The 19795-nt window shown below is 34.3% G+C and overlaps 1 protein-coding gene, 1 non-coding gene and 1 pseudogene across 5 annotated transcripts in view; all 3 read left to right on the forward strand.

The window, feature by feature from the left end:
- TMTC2 (transmembrane O-mannosyltransferase targeting cadherins 2) overlaps positions 1 to 19795 on the forward strand; it is a 346015-nt gene that overhangs the window by 263724 nt on the left and 62496 nt on the right. For all 4 annotated transcript variants that reach the window (XM_039868970.1, XM_039868969.1, XM_039868971.1 and 1 more), the window contains one exon: positions 10611 to 10692. In XM_039868970.1, the coding sequence (XP_039724904.1) occupies positions 10611 to 10692 (82 nt within the window). The remainder of the gene's footprint in view (positions 1 to 10610; positions 10693 to 19795) is intronic.
- On the forward strand, positions 2882 to 2988 carry LOC120607626 (U6 spliceosomal RNA). The gene has a single exon (XR_005654181.1). It is a non-coding gene; the product is annotated as a U6 spliceosomal RNA (small nuclear RNA).
- On the forward strand, positions 4588 to 4704 carry LOC120607608 (uncharacterized; annotated as a pseudogene).

Below are 19795 nucleotides of genomic sequence, written 5' to 3' on the forward strand. Positions count from 1 at the left end.
CCTTAAGATTTAATCACATGTATCCACTGGAACCTGTGACCTTCCTCACTCAGGCAACAGCACTTCCCAATGAGAGTGTGCATTTAAGGAGTGTGTTGTGAGTGTTTGCTTTTTCAAGATATTTAATATTTTCATGCATTTATGATCACCTACTATGCCTCAGGCCCTCAACTAAGTCTTGGTTCAACAATTCTCCTGAAGTGGTTTACAATTAAAAGAGAAGCTAACAAATGGTAATTAGGGTACATATGGTAAGTGTCACAACAAAAGTGTAGGAATCAAGTGTCGTTAGAGCCCCAGGAGGAAAAGACTCAGCTTAAAGGATTCTGGGCAGGTTTTATTTGGTCATGGCCATAACTGGAAAGCTATCTAAGACTTCTCAAAAAAAATTTTTTAAGTTATCTTTCCTTTTAATTTTCAATTAAACTAAGAAAAAAAAAACTAGGCTTTAATTTTTATTCCTAGTTATGATTTATGTTATGTTTTCTGTGTTCTTTTTCAAAACACTCAATGTGTCTCATACCCTTCTGCTGGCTTTATCACTTTCTCTCCCCTTCACAGCCAGGCACATTGACAGAATTGTCTGTAATTAAGTATCCTTTCCTCACCCTGTCTCCCAAACTCCCACACCTTCTGGCTTCAAGATCTATTCCATAGAAACAAACCTTACTAAACTTACCAGTCATCTTTGTGTCACTAAGTCCAGTGGATTTCTTTCATATCCACTGCCTTTGGCCACCCGATTCAGCTTGATGGACAAACTGCATCCTTGACATCTCAGAAGTACCTCAAGCTCTCCCATTCTCAAAACTGTGCTCATAATCTTACTTCTTTAACCTGTTCTGCCTCCAAAGCCATTGTTTACCAGCTTTCCTTCAGTTTCACAGTCAGGAACTTAAGATCATTTTTGTTACCTCCATCTCTCTCATCACACCCTTTCCCTCTCCTATCCATGCTGTAATTCTATCTACATTGCCTAAATATTCCTCATATCCATCCACTAATCCTCATCACTCTTTTTTAAAAGCCTGGACTAATCTGCCTACATTCTTTCTATTCCCAATCCAGTATTATCCGCACTGCCCTGAGAGTGATATTTACAAAGTAAATAAGGACAAATTCCCTCATGTAACCTATATATAGAGAGTATAGGCATACTCTACTCTTTCCTACAGTTTTCACCTAGCCTGCCTCTACTCCTCCTCTGTCTCACTGTGGGCTGCATGAAGTGTTTCTGTGTTTCTGCCACCAGGGCTTTACCTTTGCTGTGCCTCTATGCAGAATACTAAAAATCTGAAGAGATTTTTAGAGCAAACAGCAATCTTTTTGGAAACCTTCCCTGAATACTGCAACTAGGTCAAACCAGCGGTTCTCAGTGAAACTCACAACCATTGTTTGTGTCATACACATAACAGCTACAGTTTTGGCAGCATCATGGGGCAGGGGTTGTATCTTTTCTTCTTCGCCATTTTCATCCTGGTGTGTTTAACACAGTGCTAGGCACATGATAGATACCCAATAAATATTTGCCAAATTAAGGAAAGCAATGAATAAATTCAATGAATTGCTGAAAGTTTATTGTTTTAATTAAAAATAGATATTTTTCTTTTTGGTTTATGACTCAAAGATGTGTACATTATTCTAAAATCTAAAAATAGCCAATTTTGATATTTATAATGATTTGCATAATTTTAAAGTAAAATTCTAGGATATTTTACCTATACTTTTATTATAAATTTTATTCAAACATAGTTTTTACTTACTTCACCACAACTTACTCAGACATTTTAATAAAATATCTGAGCACTGTTCTTAATAACTGAGATTATAGATAGAGAAGAATTATGGTGAGACATTGCTTTTAAATTGCCTTTAAGCTTAGCATGGCAGTACAGTGTAACAGCCTAAGTCATATCTTGTCAAATTAATTATCTTCCACTAAAATGTTTTTACAGTGTGTGTGGATGACCTCTTTAAGCTTAAAGGGAAAACATACAAGTGAACAGATGTAGAAAGGAAACGAAAACTCATAACAGGAAATCTGAATAAGCTAAATACCTTCAGTTATGTAATATTTTAGAAATTAGCTATTTTTTATTTATACTTTAAAATCTAACATTTTTACTCAATGTCAAAGCTGTGGAGAAAGCAACATATAATTTAAATGTTTAAATTATCAAACATTTTAAATATTTATAAAAGGCAAGTTAACTTTTTAAAAATAATTATTTTAAATGGTCCTATATGTTTATATTTTATAATGCATGTTAATATTTTTTTCTCTTATCGAAAACATTAAAATGTAAGAGTTTTTGTTGTTGTTGTTCCCTTTTTTGCTTCTTTCTTGGCATTCTTACAAGTCTTCTTTTATTTTACGTTCATGCAAAGTACCAGATATCTATTGTTCTTCTTTATTGGCTGGTACTTGGTCTGTGGCCTCCTATCTGGCAGTCTTTCTGTGAATTAGTTTTCTAAAGTCTCTCACTCTAGCATCTTAATCAAACAGAACTTGATTATTCCACGGCACATGCCGCTTTCTACCAATACATGCTCCCACACAGTCTTTCCTCTGTGAATAAATGGTACCTGCATTCACCTAGGTGCTACAAGCTCCTGAGTCACCTTTGACTTTTGTTTTTATGTTATACCTATACCCATTCTGTCGGCCACCTGTATTCAAGAGTTTCTAAATGTATCCATAGCTCACCACTTCCACTGCTTTCACTTTAGTCTTAACCATGGAGTATTGACAACTTCCTAAGTGGTCTTCCTGTTTTCTCTTTTGCGTTTCCTACAGTAAATTGTTTCACCCAAAATTTAGGGAGTTTTTGTACCCCTATTTAAAATGCATGGTGTTCTTTCCTAGTCAAAAGAAATTTCAGTGCTTGCTTCAGCAGCACATGCACTAAAATTAAAATGACACAGAGAGGATTAGCATGGCCCCTGCCCAAGGATGACATACAAATTCATGAAGTGTTCCATATTTTGTGCAGTTCCTGGAGGCTGTTTGACCCTGTGCTTGTTAACATCAAGGAAATTTTATGAGTCAAAGCAACATGTGGCATCCAGTATTAAAACTGTGGTTTGTACTACCAAAAAAGAAAAATTAATTCCAAATTTCTTACAGTGAATACTAGGTCCTGAAGGATCTGATCCCTCCTGTCTGTCACACTCACTTCCTGTGATGCTTTATGGGGCATACTCTACTGCCACCATATTTGTTTTCTTGTTAGGCCCTAACATTCCATGAATGCCAGACCTTTGCATGGCTCACTCACTCCCTTTACTTACTTCACTTCCTAAATACCACTAAAGGCCTTTCTTGATCACTTTATGAAACATCACTCCACCCCACCCCCAGTTGTATATTGTTCTCTTTTTTTAGCCTGTGTTATTTTTTACCAGAGTACTTAAGACTAATTGACAGAGTCACCTGCTCCTTTGTAAGCTATCCATTATATCACTAGAATGTGAACTGCAGGAGGACAGGAACTTTGTCTTAATTACCAAGACCTGGAACACAGCCTGTACTGTAGTAGGAGTTTTTTCTATTTCTATGGATTGAAACGTCACATATCTTAAGCCTTCTTTTGCCCTTCTAAGTTGTACTGTGTTATACTGTGTTCTCAAGACACTTAGTTTGACAATAACACAGCACTATTTTTTGCAATCTACTCTAAATGGGTACTCTTTCCCCATCATTCTTGAAATACCAAGGGACCAACCCTATCATTTACCTTTGAACCCCAGCATTAAAATGATCCAACTATTCAGACAGTGTTAAATCTCCTCTTAAAAACATTCTTTCGGTATTTTGATTTTTTTTAAGGACATAAACTACTATTTAAAACCTGAGTTTTGTTTTTAGCAATGGATTATGAAGATCTCTTGTGGTTTAAATAATTTTCTACAAAATCAATTTAATAGAGTCATAGTATTTCATTGAAATGCCATAAGGTTAACCAAGTCTATGCTGGTAGACGTTGAATTTGTATAAATAGTCCTTCAATGAAAATAAATACCCACCTTTTTGTACTTACAGGTATTTTTTTTCCAAACAAATACCTAGAAATAGAATTGTTTGGCCAAAGTGTATCTATGGTTTAAAGGTTTTTGATATATATTAAATTGTTCCCCATGAAGATCTTACATTTGACTATATTTTAGCTATATGTAATATAAGCACCTAATTTTATGAACTCTCAGTAATATTTAGTCCTTTGACTTTGGGGGGAACTTCACTTATAGAGGAATAATACATCTCAGTGTATTTATTTGCATTTTAGGCAAAGTGAATATTGAGTAAGTTTAATGTGTTTTTATAGAAATATTGGCCATTAGTTTTTGATATTTGAACACTGTTTATTTGTGTCCATTGCTCATGTAACATGTCGACTTTCAGGCTAGAAATTCAGCGGCTTCAGGATGATCTACTTTTTAAATCTTTGAATGAAATTCAGTGTACTGTGGTCTTTCATTCCACTTGATTGGCTATTTTATTGCAGCTGTTTTATGGCCTCCTCCCTCTCCTAGGGATTCACCTAAATCTGGGAGGCTTAATGGTGTTCAAAAAGCTGGAAAGGAGTCTACAGCTGTGCTACCCTGAACAAGCCTCATCCCGTCTGATCTCGGAAGCTAAGCAGGGTCGGGCCTGGTTAGTACTTGAATGGGAGACCACCTAGGAAGACCAGGTGCTTGCTGTAGGTGTAAAAAAAATAAAAATAAAGGATTGTAAACTGACAAGGTCCTTGCAATCTGTGAGGTCAACCAAGAGTTGCCTCACCTAAAAAAAAAAAAAAAAATGGGCAGGAGCTTCTCTGGTCAACTTGGTCTGAGCTGATACCTTCCCTTGAAGTCTGATGGCTCCACAGGAGGACTTGGGATGGGTATCAAGGAAGCTTTGCTCAGGTTAGGAGGCCTGGTTTGGGGATGTCCAGCCTTGCACTAGGAATAGTACAGAGCCAGCCCTCTCTGCTGAGGTTTTGACAGCTACTCTGGATGCTACCCTAATCGGTGTGAGACCCACCTTATCACCACTAGCCACCCTCAGTGTCACTTGATATAATATTTCATTGAGCTTAGGCCTTATGAAAATATATTCCAGGTATCATTCAGACAACTTCTGCTTTGGGATATTTATAGAAAGTGGGACTTGGGAGACAATTCAGGGAGGAAAAACACTTATCGATAAACTATTCAGCCACATTTTTTTTGTATCTGGTATCCTTATTCTATTTTATTTTAAAGCATTCCAGAATAAATATTATTTTCTCCCTTAAAAAATGGATGTCATGGTCAAACTTTAAGTATCTGATAATTCAGTGGAAATATTTTGGTAATATAGTGATAAAATATTTCATCATGAAGGTTACCCTGTCCTGTCCCTTCACTTTACCTCTAATTGAGGTTAGTTCAGGTTGATAATACATACTGACTTAGAGGGACATGAGAGTTAAATGGTTTGATATAAACGATCTTGGTTTATAAGAATTAGTTGAACCGTTAGATTTTTTTAATGATTTTTTTCTTTTGAGGAGGAAAGACTTGTATATATTGAAGACACTTCACATATGAACATTATGATGTTAAAATAGACTATCGAATAATGCTTCTTCTATTTGTAAATGGTAGTCCTCACAAGCTAATTTTCAAGACTGTTTAATTGCTTTTTTCTTTGCACTCATTAAACTATAATGCATGTCTAAACTACACAGTTACCAAACTGTAAGCTTTGGACTTGTTATATTGGCTGCTTCTGTTTCTTATTTACTATATGTACACAATTACACTTGAATGAGAAATGATGTGATTTTCATTGATTGTGAAAAATGACTGACATTCACAATTGTCAAACATTTCCAAAGAATAAACAATAAATGTGTGGAAATAGTTGTTAGATACACAACTGCAGAATGAGACGCATCCTACCCCAAATTTAAAACAGCCTCTAAATAGGACCACCAAAGAGAAATTCTCTGGTTTGTTTTAATTATTATTCCTACCAGTCCTGAAGACATAGGTAGTCCCTGGTTAGGATATAAATATTTGATTGAGAATTGGGCTATTTCTGAGGAACTCTTTTTATAGTTTTATAGACCTTAGTTCTGTGACAACTTCCAGATGCGAAATGGAGAAATTACTACTTTGTTCACAACTCTACACAGGAATATTTTTACTAAAAAATAAGTACAAAATTTGGTTTATGTTTTACTCTTCAAAAATGAAACAATTCAAGCTGAAACCACAGTAGTATAATTCTCTCATATTTAATATTTATGAATGCTTTCTTAAGTGTGAGTTCCAGAACTGTTTGGGGGAGGGGGAGAGTTTGTGTCTCTGTGTGTTTATTGTGTGTTTAAAAAAATATATGTATCTGTTTTAATATTTATATATTTTATAGTTTGAAAAAGTATCGATCAGCCATTGGAAGAGATGCTGCTTGCCTTGTACACCCACTCGGATGGGCCCGTTTCTGAACAGTGGTAGTAGTATCCAGTTTAATTAGTAAACAAAATAAATATGCTGAAAACAAATCCCACACTGTGGAAGAGGCTATGTAAACTTTACTGAATATTTATCTAACATGTAAATGTTTTATTGCTGCCAATCAGAAGAGGACCTGACAAAGCTTAGTCCTGTTTGGAGATTTTTTTTAATTTAAATAATATTATCTTGTGTGTGTATCTTTAATACTCAATATAGTGCTACAAATAATATACTAATATAAGTATAATATAAGCATATTGATAATCTCAAATCCCTAATCCCTAGGTACTGGTGCAGCCCTGTCCAGGAAAGAGTCATTTGTGCTATTTAAAGCCCACCTGGTTAATTCTTTGCATCAACACCAATATTCTAACTGCAGAGAATTCTAAATGTCTAATTTAGAATTATTTGAAATTCTGATGTTTAAAAAGTATATTTACCATGTGTTTCCTTAGCTCTGCTTTACATTCTTGACTTCCTAATCTTTTGTACTTCAGTATACTGGGTTATTGCTGTTTTAACTAATTTGTGTGTGGGTACACTGAATAAGGCATGTGTATACTCTAAATACTTACTTGGAATGACAATTTTACAAAAGCTAAAGTTCCACTTGCCAAACACCTTATTTTATATATGAAAGGATTTCGTCTAAAATTTTAGATTCCACATTGTATAACTGTAGGGTGATCATAACGACTCTCAAAAATAATCATATCTTCACAAAAGATTAGGGACCCTGCTGGGACTAGGAGCCATTACAGAGGGCTTTATAAAAAAGATGAAACTTCAACCAAGGCTCGATGCATAAAATGCATATAAATGAGTAAAAAAGTGAATAGTATTACAGAGCAGAAGAAATAATTAAGGGAAGACATGGGAGCTTTGGTTAAGGCAAGTGATAAAATTGACCTAATAAAATGTAAGGATTTATCCAAGAAGATTTGAACTAGATTGTGGAAGATTTTGAAAATTAGACTGATTCTTAAGTAGAATGAGTGAGAACAAGGAGCTATTGAAATATTTTTGAACAAGGGCATAACAAAAACAGTTCTGCTTAAGGCACATTAATCTGGTGAAATGAAATTCAGCGAGTCAGGAAATCTGAAATCTATTGTTGCACTCTAGATGTGAACTGAAAGGCCTTTAATTTGAGGGAGGGGAAAATATTAGGAATGGGAGTCATTTTTAGGGAAATTATGAAGTTTAGTTTTTACCATGACATGAAATTCAGAAAAAGATTTTTGCATTTTGGTAATTAGGAGCCAGATAGTAACTTCGAACTTGGAAGAATTCTTTTGAGTAGATAGAAGGAAGACAAATCAAAGAATGTCAGAGCTTTGTGTGCCAGATCTGAAGCTAGTTATTTCCATTTGATTTGTGATTTTCTTAGAACCCTTCAAAGGGTTCATTTTTTCCAAATGAGGAAATAGAGATTCAGATATAAAAGATACTCAAAATCACACAGTTAAATAAGTAGAGGCAGGAAGATTCAAACACAGGCTTGTCTGTCTCTGGGCTAGTTCGCTTAATGACAATTGGAGAAATTAATTGTTTGTGCACTGAACTCTGTGACTAATTCTCTTAGTTATTGGGTAATATGTTCATTATGTGCCTCCTGCAACTAAGACTCGAAGGCAAGCACTCTGCGTTCACGGTTATATCCCCAGTACTTAGAACTGTGCAAAGCAAATAGTAGGCATTCAATAAGTAATTTTTAACCTACAAAAATAAAGGAACAAGCAAAGAACAAGTCATAGAGCTGGCAGTAGAAACTGAGCCTCTCAACTCACATTTCCCTTATTTGTCACAGCTGACCACAGTCCCTTTTTCTTGGTTTTCTGAACCAACACACGTGTCCAGAAATCCCAACCAATATATGAAATGAGTAATGGTGTTTGATGTGAGGAGTTTGTACAACCAGTGGCTTACTCTGTAATTCTTGCTTGTAGAAAATGCTGATGTACTCTAAAAGACACCAAGAAAAACCTGCTGAGAAATAACTTTTTCCTCTCCACTTTTTCAACTGCCATCCCTTTACAGCAGTAATAGGTGAAAGAATAAATTTGATTAAACATAATGTTACCTCTAAGCCACTTCCTAAGACCTAGTAATGAGTCTGGATAGCTTACGCATTTGGTCGACCCTTGATTTTGTATACTCTTGTAAGGATTTTATTTTCCTCCTTATTATTTGGCACTTGACTAAAAAATAGTGGTCAAAGCAGAAACATAGGTTTTTGCATGATGGTTTGATACTCTTTCTCTCAATCTCCCCACCCCAACACCCACCGAAAGCACGGTCTGGCTTTTGATGTGTTTATTTTGCATCTAGGAGTTATGGGGTTCATTTCTTTTCATAACCTGGTCTGTGGAACAGCCAGAGACCACTGTCCTTTGGGTTCTGATGTACGTTTTTTTAACACTACGTATTATTGTTTTGCCAGTGGACTATGCACAACTATTTTACCCCACTTACTGTGACATTGATAAATTAACCAGCTTCTTCTCTTCTTTACTGAAAAAAAGTTTACAGATCCTTTTTTTCTTTGCATAATAACATTTCTACAAACTCTCTACCAATACAGTTTTCATTTTGCATCTTTTATTATCATCTGTAAGTTCTTCATACATCATTTTCCAATGACAATTTAAAGGCTGACCATGTGTTTTTGCAGTGGTGTATATAACAAAATATATTCTTTGTCATGCAGAATTTTGCATTCTATTGCATACTATATATATATAGTATATATACACACACACGCATGAAATAATATTTATTGCAAACTTACAATATGCCTAGTTATTATAATAACTACTTTGTGTGTATTGCCTTGGATAATTCAATAATCTTATGAAATATTTATTGTTATCCTTTTTTTAAAAAAAATATACTTTAATTTTAGAGCAGTTTTAAAGAGAAATGAGGAAGTCAATTTTGTGATTACTGGGTTACCACTAGCTATAGGCGGCAGAGGCCGTAAGTAGGTCCTACCTGTTGGGAAATGGGTGAATAAAGGATGTAACAAGAGTAGATTTTTTAAAAATTGAGTTAATGAACAAAAAGGAGGGCATATATAAATGAGTCAAAGTTGCACAGAATGTAGAATATTATTAGGTTAATCATCATACACCTCTGGCTTTGGAAGATTTATCTCCTTAACAGTTAGTTTAAAATATATGTGAAGAAAGAAAAAAATATCATTTGAAGTTCATATGGGTGATAGAAGGAACTAGCAATTAAGATCATTTTTCTTTACTTTGGACCATGACTTCTGGACACCATCCAGCATCTGACTGCCACTTGCAATCAACATCAATCTTCATTCTAACCTTACAGGACAGGACAGAACTCTCTAGGAAAGTTCTTCAGCTTTTCTCTAACTTCAGGCCACCCCTTTTTGTTACCCTATAGGAAATTGTGAGTCTGAAGCAATAACCAGGTGAAAAATGTACACGTCTAGAATCTGTCTGAATTAGGATTTTCGTTTCATGAAAAATCAATTTATTGCATATAAGCCTTTCCCTTGACTTTTTGCTTACTGCTCTCTGAAAATGATTGTAATGTTTATTTGAAACTATAGTTAAGAAGATGGTCTGCCTTTAGATTAAATCCTGGAGTCCTGAATGACAATGTAAAGATAAGCAGTGGTTGTTTGCAATTCAACAAATATGATGAATTTTTTTCATGTATAAATTTAATGATTAGGACAAAATCATCTCAAAAACTAAAATGGCCATAATTCTTTACAAGGAAGAATGAAGAAGAAGCAGGTTGAAGGGAGAATATGTTATAGAAAATGATAATGTTTCTCGCCATTCCTTGAAACTATCTTATCTGTGAAACCATTTTTTCACTTTTTTCTCTTGCTTCTCTGGCCCCTTCTTTTTAATCTCTTTATGAATTCACTCTCATTTTCTGTTCTTCTAATCTTGGTGTTTCCCAGGATTCCCACTTAAGTCTTCTCTCTCAACATATTTTCCTTGATCATCTTTGTTTACTTAAAAAAAAACATTTTTTGATGATAATTACCAAGTAAACATTAGTCTGCTTCATTTGGGCCCAGGAGGTGAAGAATCCCTTGTGATCCGCTGCTGAATCATCCATTTTCTCTATTTTTCAAGGGTCGTAAGAGTGAGGCTGAAAAGTTCTTCTTGAAGGCTATTGAGCTGGATCCCACCAAAGGCAACTGTTACATGCATTATGGTGAGTGGTTGATAGTTTTTTCCATGCCCTCTGAATTTCTTAACATTGACATGAGATTTAGATTTTGCTGGTAAAGCTTTCAGATTTAGCCTCATTCTATAGTCTTACCTCTTCGTTCAAACCAGTCATATTAAAGAGGCAATGCATTATATTTTCCTTAGAAATTTTTAGAGGACTTCAATGGGGAAGGTGTTTTTACAGTTGTTTCTTTCAAGGTCAGTGAGGTCTCATCAGGAAAACACCTTGCTACTTGCCTGATGCATAGTATATAATCCAAATTTCAGCTCTCTTTTCATTCTATAAGATAATGTATTATTGCTCATCAAATGTATCATTTTGAAATTTTAAAGGTTTACATTTTGGCCTCAAAATCTTGCTTTCTGGAAGATATGAATGCACAGCAGCCTCTACATGCTCGAGATTGAGGTCAAGAATAAACTGTAAAGGGTGTAAAGGATGACTCTAATTCATTTTAGCCTTGGCCTTAATCAGTGTAGAGTGAATTTATATAACAACTCTGTCACACTCCACTCTGTCATTAGTAGTGAGTCATGTGTTAAGTGAGGCAAAGTAATATTGCTGGTTTGGTGTTGTGTAAGATTGTGCTTATTTCTACCAGATTTGCAGTTGGAATGGCTTTCAACGAGCCAAAAAACATTTACCTTTTCTAATCCCTTGGAAAAAAAAGTGTTTTTTGACCACTATTGGCTTTAATGTGTTAGTTATTATCAAGTAATAAACTTAAAGGTGGATGGAAATGAAATCTTGAGGAAATAAAGCTGATATGCTTGTATAACATTTAAATCTTTCTAACATTTTCCAACTAGTAAAAATCAAACAGTGAGAGGCTTGAGTGTGGAAGAATGGAAATAGTAAAATGGAGGATATACTTAGTCAACCACAATTCCATTTGTTTATTTATATTGTGTGGATATGTTTATAAACCTAGGCTTGTGATGCTTTACCTCTCCAGCATAACACAGCATGTAATTTCACACAACTTATTGCATAACCACTTCTGATTTTGTTTCACGATGCAGATTCATTGCCATGTTAAGAAGCAATCAACTAATTTAGGTTCGCTACAGAATTTATTTTTATAGGTTTTCTTATATGAAGTATTTTAAATTAGGATTTTCTTATGCATACTATTTTGGGTACCCTTACTGTGCATTAAAATAGTCCCAGGATTATTTTCAGAGTGCTAAAGGACCTCCTGTCATTTCATTTTATGAAATACTTTTGTTTTCTTATCTTGCTGCCTGCATTTCCTTTATGTCATACTAATTCTACTCACTGCATCTTCTAAGGTTGTTTCCCATAATTTTATTATATGCTTTAGATTTTTTACAATCAATTCCTTTATACTTCATCATTGCTTTATTTGAAAAACATCACTATTGTATTAAAGAGTTAGATCCCTTAGTCCCCTTTTATTCTGGCTTCTTTGTCTTTACCAACATTTCTATCTTTTTATTTATTATTATTTTTATATTACATCATACTGCTGATTTTTTTCAGTTGTGGTAGTAGGGAATATTTCTCCCATGAGAAATGTTTAGATTTAGTTTTAACAGAAAGCGCAATAAATTCTTTATTGTATATGTTATTTGGAAAACGGTGATAACATATGTTCTGTAAACACATGTGTTAAAGACTGATTCTCTTAGTCCCCCTGGATTATTTAAAATTTGGGGGCATACATACATTATTAGAAGTACATTTATTTTCTGAGAGAGGAATGATTGCATAATTCAATATAATTTTATAAAATAGTTTCAGTATTTTTCCTCCACTCTTGAGTAGGAAATGGGAAAGTCTCAAGATGAGGCATCAAAAAGGAATAGTTAAGGCAAAATAAAATACCAACAGACAAGAGGCCCATAATTTAGTTATGGATATTTCTATCTCAGTGTGCTCGGATTGTTAAAAAAAAAAAAAAAAGGTGCATTTAAAGAAATACCAATGATTTTAATTTAGGGGAAATCTGCTTCAAATAACTAAAATGTAGAACTGGAAAATTTTTAAAAAAATACCTAATATAACCATTTTGTTGTGCAAATAAGTAGATTGAAGCCTAGAAAAATGAAGTTGACATCCCCAAGTTAGTTGTAAGTAACTAAATTTTTGGCTCTTTGAAAACTGACATTGCTTTTTCTCATGGTATATGTTCCATTTCTTTTTAAAAAATTAGTAGATAGACAGGTAGGTGGCTGGATAGGTAGATAGATATTTTTTGTTAGTAGGCCCTTCTGTGCATAGTTTTAGAGAGCATCATTGTGGCTTAAAATTCTTAGGGAAGGGTTTTTATTTTATTAATTTTAACATGTATAAGATAGATCTAGCAGGAGTGAGGCATTGTCCTATTTTTTGAAAGTGAATAGTGCTATGTAGGAAGTAAGTAGGATGGTGTCATTTTTAGAAGGTGATGAGGTGAGAAGTTGGGTACTTGTTGAAACCAAGTAGTCAGGTAAAGCATCTTTGAGGAGATGATATTTGAAATCCATATGCTTAAGCCAGCTATTTGAAGAGCCAGGTAAGAGCATTTCAGACAGAAGAAACAGTAACTTCAAAGGTTACAGGCAAGACCAAGCTTATGTTCACATCACAGAAATAAGGCTAATGTGACTGCAGCATATTGAACCAGAAAGGAAAGTGGGAGGAGAGAAGCTCTGGCAGGAGGCAGAGATAGATAGAACCCATGGGGCTTTGTAGACCAAGCTAAGGAGTTTGCATTTTATTCTAAGAGCAGTAGATGGGACCATGTGGAGAACACAGGATTACAGAAAGGTCAGAGTAGAGCAAAAGGAACTAACTTCATTGCTGTGTTTTAGGCAAGAAATGATTGTGGCTTGGACTAGGGAATGGTTGTGGGAATGTAAATATTTTTATTGAAATTGTACATTTACCTTCTTTAGAAAATTCTAAGATGATTACAACATAGGGTGGACTTGTTTTCATTTTGCAATATCAGTATCTACTATATTGCAATAAGCGTTGGTTGAGCTCAGGAATATTCTTCATTCTATGTTTTTTTTTATTTATTAAATTTATTGGGATTGATTGGTTAATTAAATTATATAGATTTCAAGTGTACGATTCTATAGTACATCATCTGTATATTGCAAGGCTGACTCTGTGACACAGTTAATCAAAGTGCCCGTCTAGTAAATATTTTCCATTTTAGAACTGAATATTAGAATTGGATAAATTGACTGAATGGTTGTTCCATCAGAATTTTTATTACTTCATGTCCAAGAAGATACATACTATGACTTGCATATCAGTTCTTCTCTAACTTACCGATTATGGATATTCTTAGACTATTTATACCCATGAATTGAATGAATAATAACGTGCCTTCAGCTTAAAAGTAAATTTTTAAATGAAATATGCATATTGTCTTGAGTCTTTTTTAAAATGCTTTCGCAAATACCAATGAAAATACAGAGTGGATGAGTTTTGTTCTGTCGGAAATTCACTCTCCTGGGTGATTTTATGTGCTTTTGATTTGCCTGTTAATGATACAAGTGACGGAAAATGCCATCCACTTGAGACTAGACAGAGGGAATTATAGGAGTTTACATTGGCTATACTGGCAATTAGAAGGCAGTATTTAAAAGCTCTAACAGTTATTTGTATTTTAAATCCACTAGTTTTTTATCTGGGGGAAAGGAATTGCATTGCAGATTGCCTTTTTTTCTTCAGGTTGACTTGCAAGAAAGAGAGCTAGGCAGGCTTATAAAATTGGTTCAATAAGTTGGTTAAATGTTGGACTCTGGTATCTATAACCTCTGGGATTAAGATTCCTCATCTGTAAAGTGAAAGGGTTGATGTGGGCTTCCAAAATGTTTTCTAATACTCAGATTTCATGTTGTTTGTAATATATACTCAATCTCTCATTGGTCTTTATCAAGAATTTTAAGGAATGTGTAGAAAATAGGTTTCAAATTATGATATCAGTGATAGTATAATGTTGTATTTATATGTCATCAAGCTTACAGTGTATTCCAATGTCTATATGAAACAAATCATGTTAATTCTTTGTGGAATTTAGTTTATAAATGTCAAAGATGAGGATTTGGTGCCTTCATGCCTCATACAGGCCTATAATTCAAAGGATTCTCTGTGGATTTTTCCTATGACTCCAATAGGAAGGTTTTGTCAAAAGAATGATAGTCAAGAGATAAAAAGAATACATTATAAATGTTTCTTTCATGTACATAGCAGTAAATTTGATATAGACTGAAACAACTTAATACACATTTGTTATAAGATACCTACTATGTATAAATCTAGGCAAATGGGAATTCATTTGATATTAAGGACAGAAGTATAAAAATTAAAAGGGAGCAGATTGCGATAAACGGTATTAAAAAGTGTTGTTTTTTTAATGTAGAACTTGGATTTTTTTATATTTTTCTGTCTACCTCTTAACCATTTCTAAGAGTAAAGCTTTTATCCTCATTTTCTTCATTATTGATACTCTCTCTGGGTGATGTTCATTTCCAAGGGTTCAGCTATACAGTGATGAGTCCTGAACCTTTTCCCAAGCTCAATATTTCTCAAGCACTATACTAGTGTAGGGACATGGCAAGGAACAAGAGAGTCTCCAATGGAGATTGCAAACTGCTGAGGAAGGCACAAATTATGAAAATAATGATTTGATTACAACTGTAATTAGTTTTAAAGAGGCGATGCAATATAATTAAAGTGCCTTGATCTGAGTGGCTGGGGTGCAGGAGAAATATGCCTGATGAGCTTACATGTAAACTATATTGGAATGATGAGTAGGAGATCACCAGACAAAAGGGTAGAAATGAAGAGGTGTAATGGAGAACATTAAAGCACAGAAAATGCTTGAGGCAGAAGACACAGCATGTGTCTGGGAAATAGTGCAAAGGAAAAACTAGGACCTGATCTAGGAGGTATGAGAAACATATTCTGGCTTCATAGGAGGAACATCCAAATTATGAGAGCTGTCAGGTTATAAAATGAGTTCTCATTGAAGATGTTTTAAGTGTGGGTTTGTAAGGACATTAGAGAGAACACAAGCATCTGGACAGTGAACAGGCTGGTCCAGACAATCATGAAATTATTTCTAACAGTGAAGATCATTCTATCATTCTTTCTCTTGGGCCCACAGAGAAGTATAGAATTTTTTAAAACTGTAATTACCTGAATTATTATTATTTGTCTCTACTATCAATTTTAAAACCTTGGCAATGTCTTACTACATTTATCAAACACTGTCAATCTTATCGAGTGCTTTCTTAACCCTGATCTTTTTTGGTCATCTAACTCCTGTGAGGTAGGAAGGAATCCCAACCACATTTGACAGAGATAACAGAAGTTAGGAATTTCAAGTGACTCTCTGAATCAGAAATATTCAACAAATATAGTTGGGGAATAATTTGAGAAGTCCAGCTCTTTCAAATTAAGTCCAGAACTTTCTACTGTTAATATTGTACTTGTTTGTTTTTCTCCAAGATGGTTTATATACTATTACATTTTATGTTAAAAACAAGTACTGGAGGAAATTGTTAAAATATTAAATTCGATTTTTCATCAGTGAACACTAAAAGAAGCAACTTGAAATCTGGGTTGAATCTGTGAGAGGCCTGTGATTATTTTTTTATTATTCATAATTAAAACTAGTTAGAAGTTAGCATGAACTGACATTTGGTTGCATTGTAGCATTTCATTTTTAGTCACTTCAGAAACTGCAAGAGTAATTTTTAAAATTAAATAATGAACTAAATAATGATATTTCCTTGATTAAAAATGAAAATACATTTTTGGTGAGTCTTTGCTAAATTACATTGAGATTACAATTATATTTCCTATTTAAGACCGAAACATTTTGTTAAAGTAGTGTTTCCTGTCACAAGGATAGCACAGGCAGTTCACAGATGTATAACTAGAGTAGTATTTTTCTAAATGTTATTCCAAACTATTTTATTGCTTACCTATGATTTTTTATTTTAAATTTCCTATTGTTACAATGGGTCTAATAATTTAATATCACTTGATCTTTATATCTGTGTGTATTTTATGAAATACTTTCCGAAGCCTTAGGAAATTAAAATTTCCCATGAATAAAATGGGGGAAAAAAAAAAAACAACAGGAAAAAGATTCTCTAACTTACAAGCAAAAAATAAAGGAAAAATTAAAGAATTCATATATTTCCAAAAAGGAATATGATTAAAGGACAAATAGTAATGTGATAGGAAATAATTTCCATAAAAGCAAAATATCAGTCTACTTAAGACATGAGAAACTTTGTAAAACTACAAGGAAAATTGATAGAATACAAAGACCAAAGGATATAAACACTAAGCCTGCTAAAACATAAAAAGTTATATAAAACAGGTTTTCAAAGATACATAAACATACAATTTCATTAGAGGTCAAAGAAATTTAAATTCAATGAAATCCCAAATGATAATGATAATGTAAAACTTAAGCTGCTTTAGCTCTTATTCTCAGTAATTCTCTCTATTATATATCTTTAAAAATATAACTTTTTTTGTTTAAGATTATCAACAAAGGTAACAATTGGAACACAGAATTGCTATTTATTGGAGGCAGAAAGAGGAAAGTATCTAAATGCTTGAAAAAGAGAAATGATTAAATAAATTAAGGCTATTCCCACTTGATGAAATGTAAATCTTAATAAGTTTATAAAGAATATATAATAACAGAGACCACTGCCTATGTTATTGTAAATGAAGAATGATTAAGTTCTACAACATAACTGTATCATTAAAAAGGCAAAGCAAAACAAACAAACAAACGGGAATGGATGTTTTGGCTTTTTGGCCAATTTTATTTTGCCAGGCTTAGCGGTTCTATTTATTTTACATTTTCTTATGAATACATTACTTTATGAGGAAATATATACTTTAATAAAATGCAAAAGAATGAGCATCTTAATCTGTTTTTTCAGATAGTTTGTAGAAAAGATAACAGGAAAATCATTATGATCACTAGGTAATTATCCAAAAGTTATTTAACAGAATTCCACCTTCCTCATTTACAGCTGTCTTCTCTCTATGTCCTCAAGTGGTGGAAGAGGCAAGGAAGCTCTCTGGGGTCTCTTTTATAAGGGACCTTCATAAGGGCTCACCGTCATGGCCAAGCACCTCTCAAAGGCCCTACCTCCAAATACCATAGCCATGGGGATTAAGATTTCAACACATGGATGGGGCAGGAGGCACACACATTCAAACCACAGCAAAAATTTACATATATTCTTTTGAATCTGTTTCTGTATAGGACTCAAGAAACCACAAAAGCAAGATAATAAGAACTGAATTAAACTTTGGCTTAAGTAGCAGAGAGTGCAGTGGATTTTGGACAGTGGATCATGGATTTGAGAAAGAGGCATGCCCAGCCCTACTGCTGATTATCTCCCTGAGCATGTTCTGCCTTCTACTAGCCTCTGTGTTCCTCAGTTTCTTAATCTGGAGATGATTACTCCTGTCTCAAATTGTGAGGATTCATTTACAGTTTTATAAAATAACTAGCATGTAATATATGCTCAAGAAATTGTAACAATGGACATTTATTACTTAAAATTATACCAGAAACCATATTAGTATTCTGGAGAATGGATCACATAGAAAAATTTTTGAATAAGATATATAAATACGGAACAGAAATTTGGCAAGAGGATCTAGAATAAAAACCTATGAATTAAGATAAAAGGGAAACTTACTCATCAGTGTGCAGTTAAAAGACCAGAGAGAAAGAGAATTGCTTGCGAGAAGAATAAGGATTATAGAATATTTTGATTTAGCAATTGAAAGCACTTCGAGATTCTTTTTTGCATTCTACTTTTGTCTTAATTAAAACAATTGTTCCCAAAGTTTGTGTAACCTTCAGTTAACTCTTCTGTGCCTTAGTGGACATGTCAGTAAATGAGTACCTCAGAAAAGCCCATTCAGATGGCTTAGGAACCCAATGAGAAGACTGAGCTCATTTTAGGAAGAAGATATAAGCTCTTTGACCCACCTGTCTCCATTCTCATTACCACCCACTGTAATTTAGTCTCAGTCATGCTCATTTTGTTAGTGACTTCAGGACCTGTGTTGAATCCTTCTGTCTACCTCATCTCTTCTCTAACAATGTATAATATCCTAGAAAAAAAATGCTACTTACCTCTATGTCTTTGATTAGGTCGTACCCCTCATCTAGTTACATCTTTTCCTCTGTGTGTTTCCCTTAGGTGATAAAACTCAGTTTGAAGCCTAGCATGAACTTATTTTCTTTAATGGACACACTTGATCCCTACTGAATTAATATATTAAAACTATAATGGGATTGTGTTCCTTAGCCCTCCTTGTTCCTTCCTCCATTCCTTCTCTCTCTCTTTTCCCTTCAGTTCCTCCCCAGCCTCTCCTTTCTTCTCGCCCCCACTAATTTCCACTCCCCACCTGACAGTCTTCATAACTCTCTCAGTGGTTTTCTGGTATCTCTTAACCCTTTTGGAAAGAGTCATGGAGAAATAAATTCAGTAAAGCAATACAAACCTTCCTGACCTCCTTTCCATTTGAGCACAGAGCCCTGGCCTGCTGTTCTAATCTCCTTTGCACTAGACATATTTAATGCCATCTGTTCAATTCAGGGCAAATTCTTGGTCTCATGTTCATTTAGGGACAGATCCAGGGCTTCCCAACCTCAAAGCGAGGAGTCTAGATTGACCTCCTGGGTGCCCTTGTTCACCAACACACCTGTTTCCTTGGATGGTAACTATAGCATACTTATCACATTGGGTTTCAGTAAACCAGAGCCTTTATTAACTCAGGCTGCCAAGAGCAAAAAACGCAAAGCAACAAAACTAATGAAAGGGGAGAGAGATTGGTTTTACAGAGTAGAAGCATGCCTAAAATGCAAGGGCTGTTCAGCAAGAGAGACACTCTGCAAACCTTCCTTCAGAAAAGCAAAGGAGAAGATTCCCCTCCATATTTTTAATTCTCCCAGACATAATTAGCAACCATTAACAAGTAATCAGCCTCTCTAGCAGCATCTCCTTTGGAAAGCTAGTCTAAATCCTTACCATTGAGTTATCCCCTCTGTCTTATAAGGAATGCATAACTC

Source organism: Pteropus medius, unplaced genomic scaffold (genome assembly GCF_902729225.1).
Source record: "Pteropus medius unplaced genomic scaffold, Ma_sr-lr_union100, whole genome shotgun sequence".
Classification (NCBI taxonomy): domain Eukaryota; kingdom Metazoa; phylum Chordata; class Mammalia; order Chiroptera; family Pteropodidae; genus Pteropus; species Pteropus medius.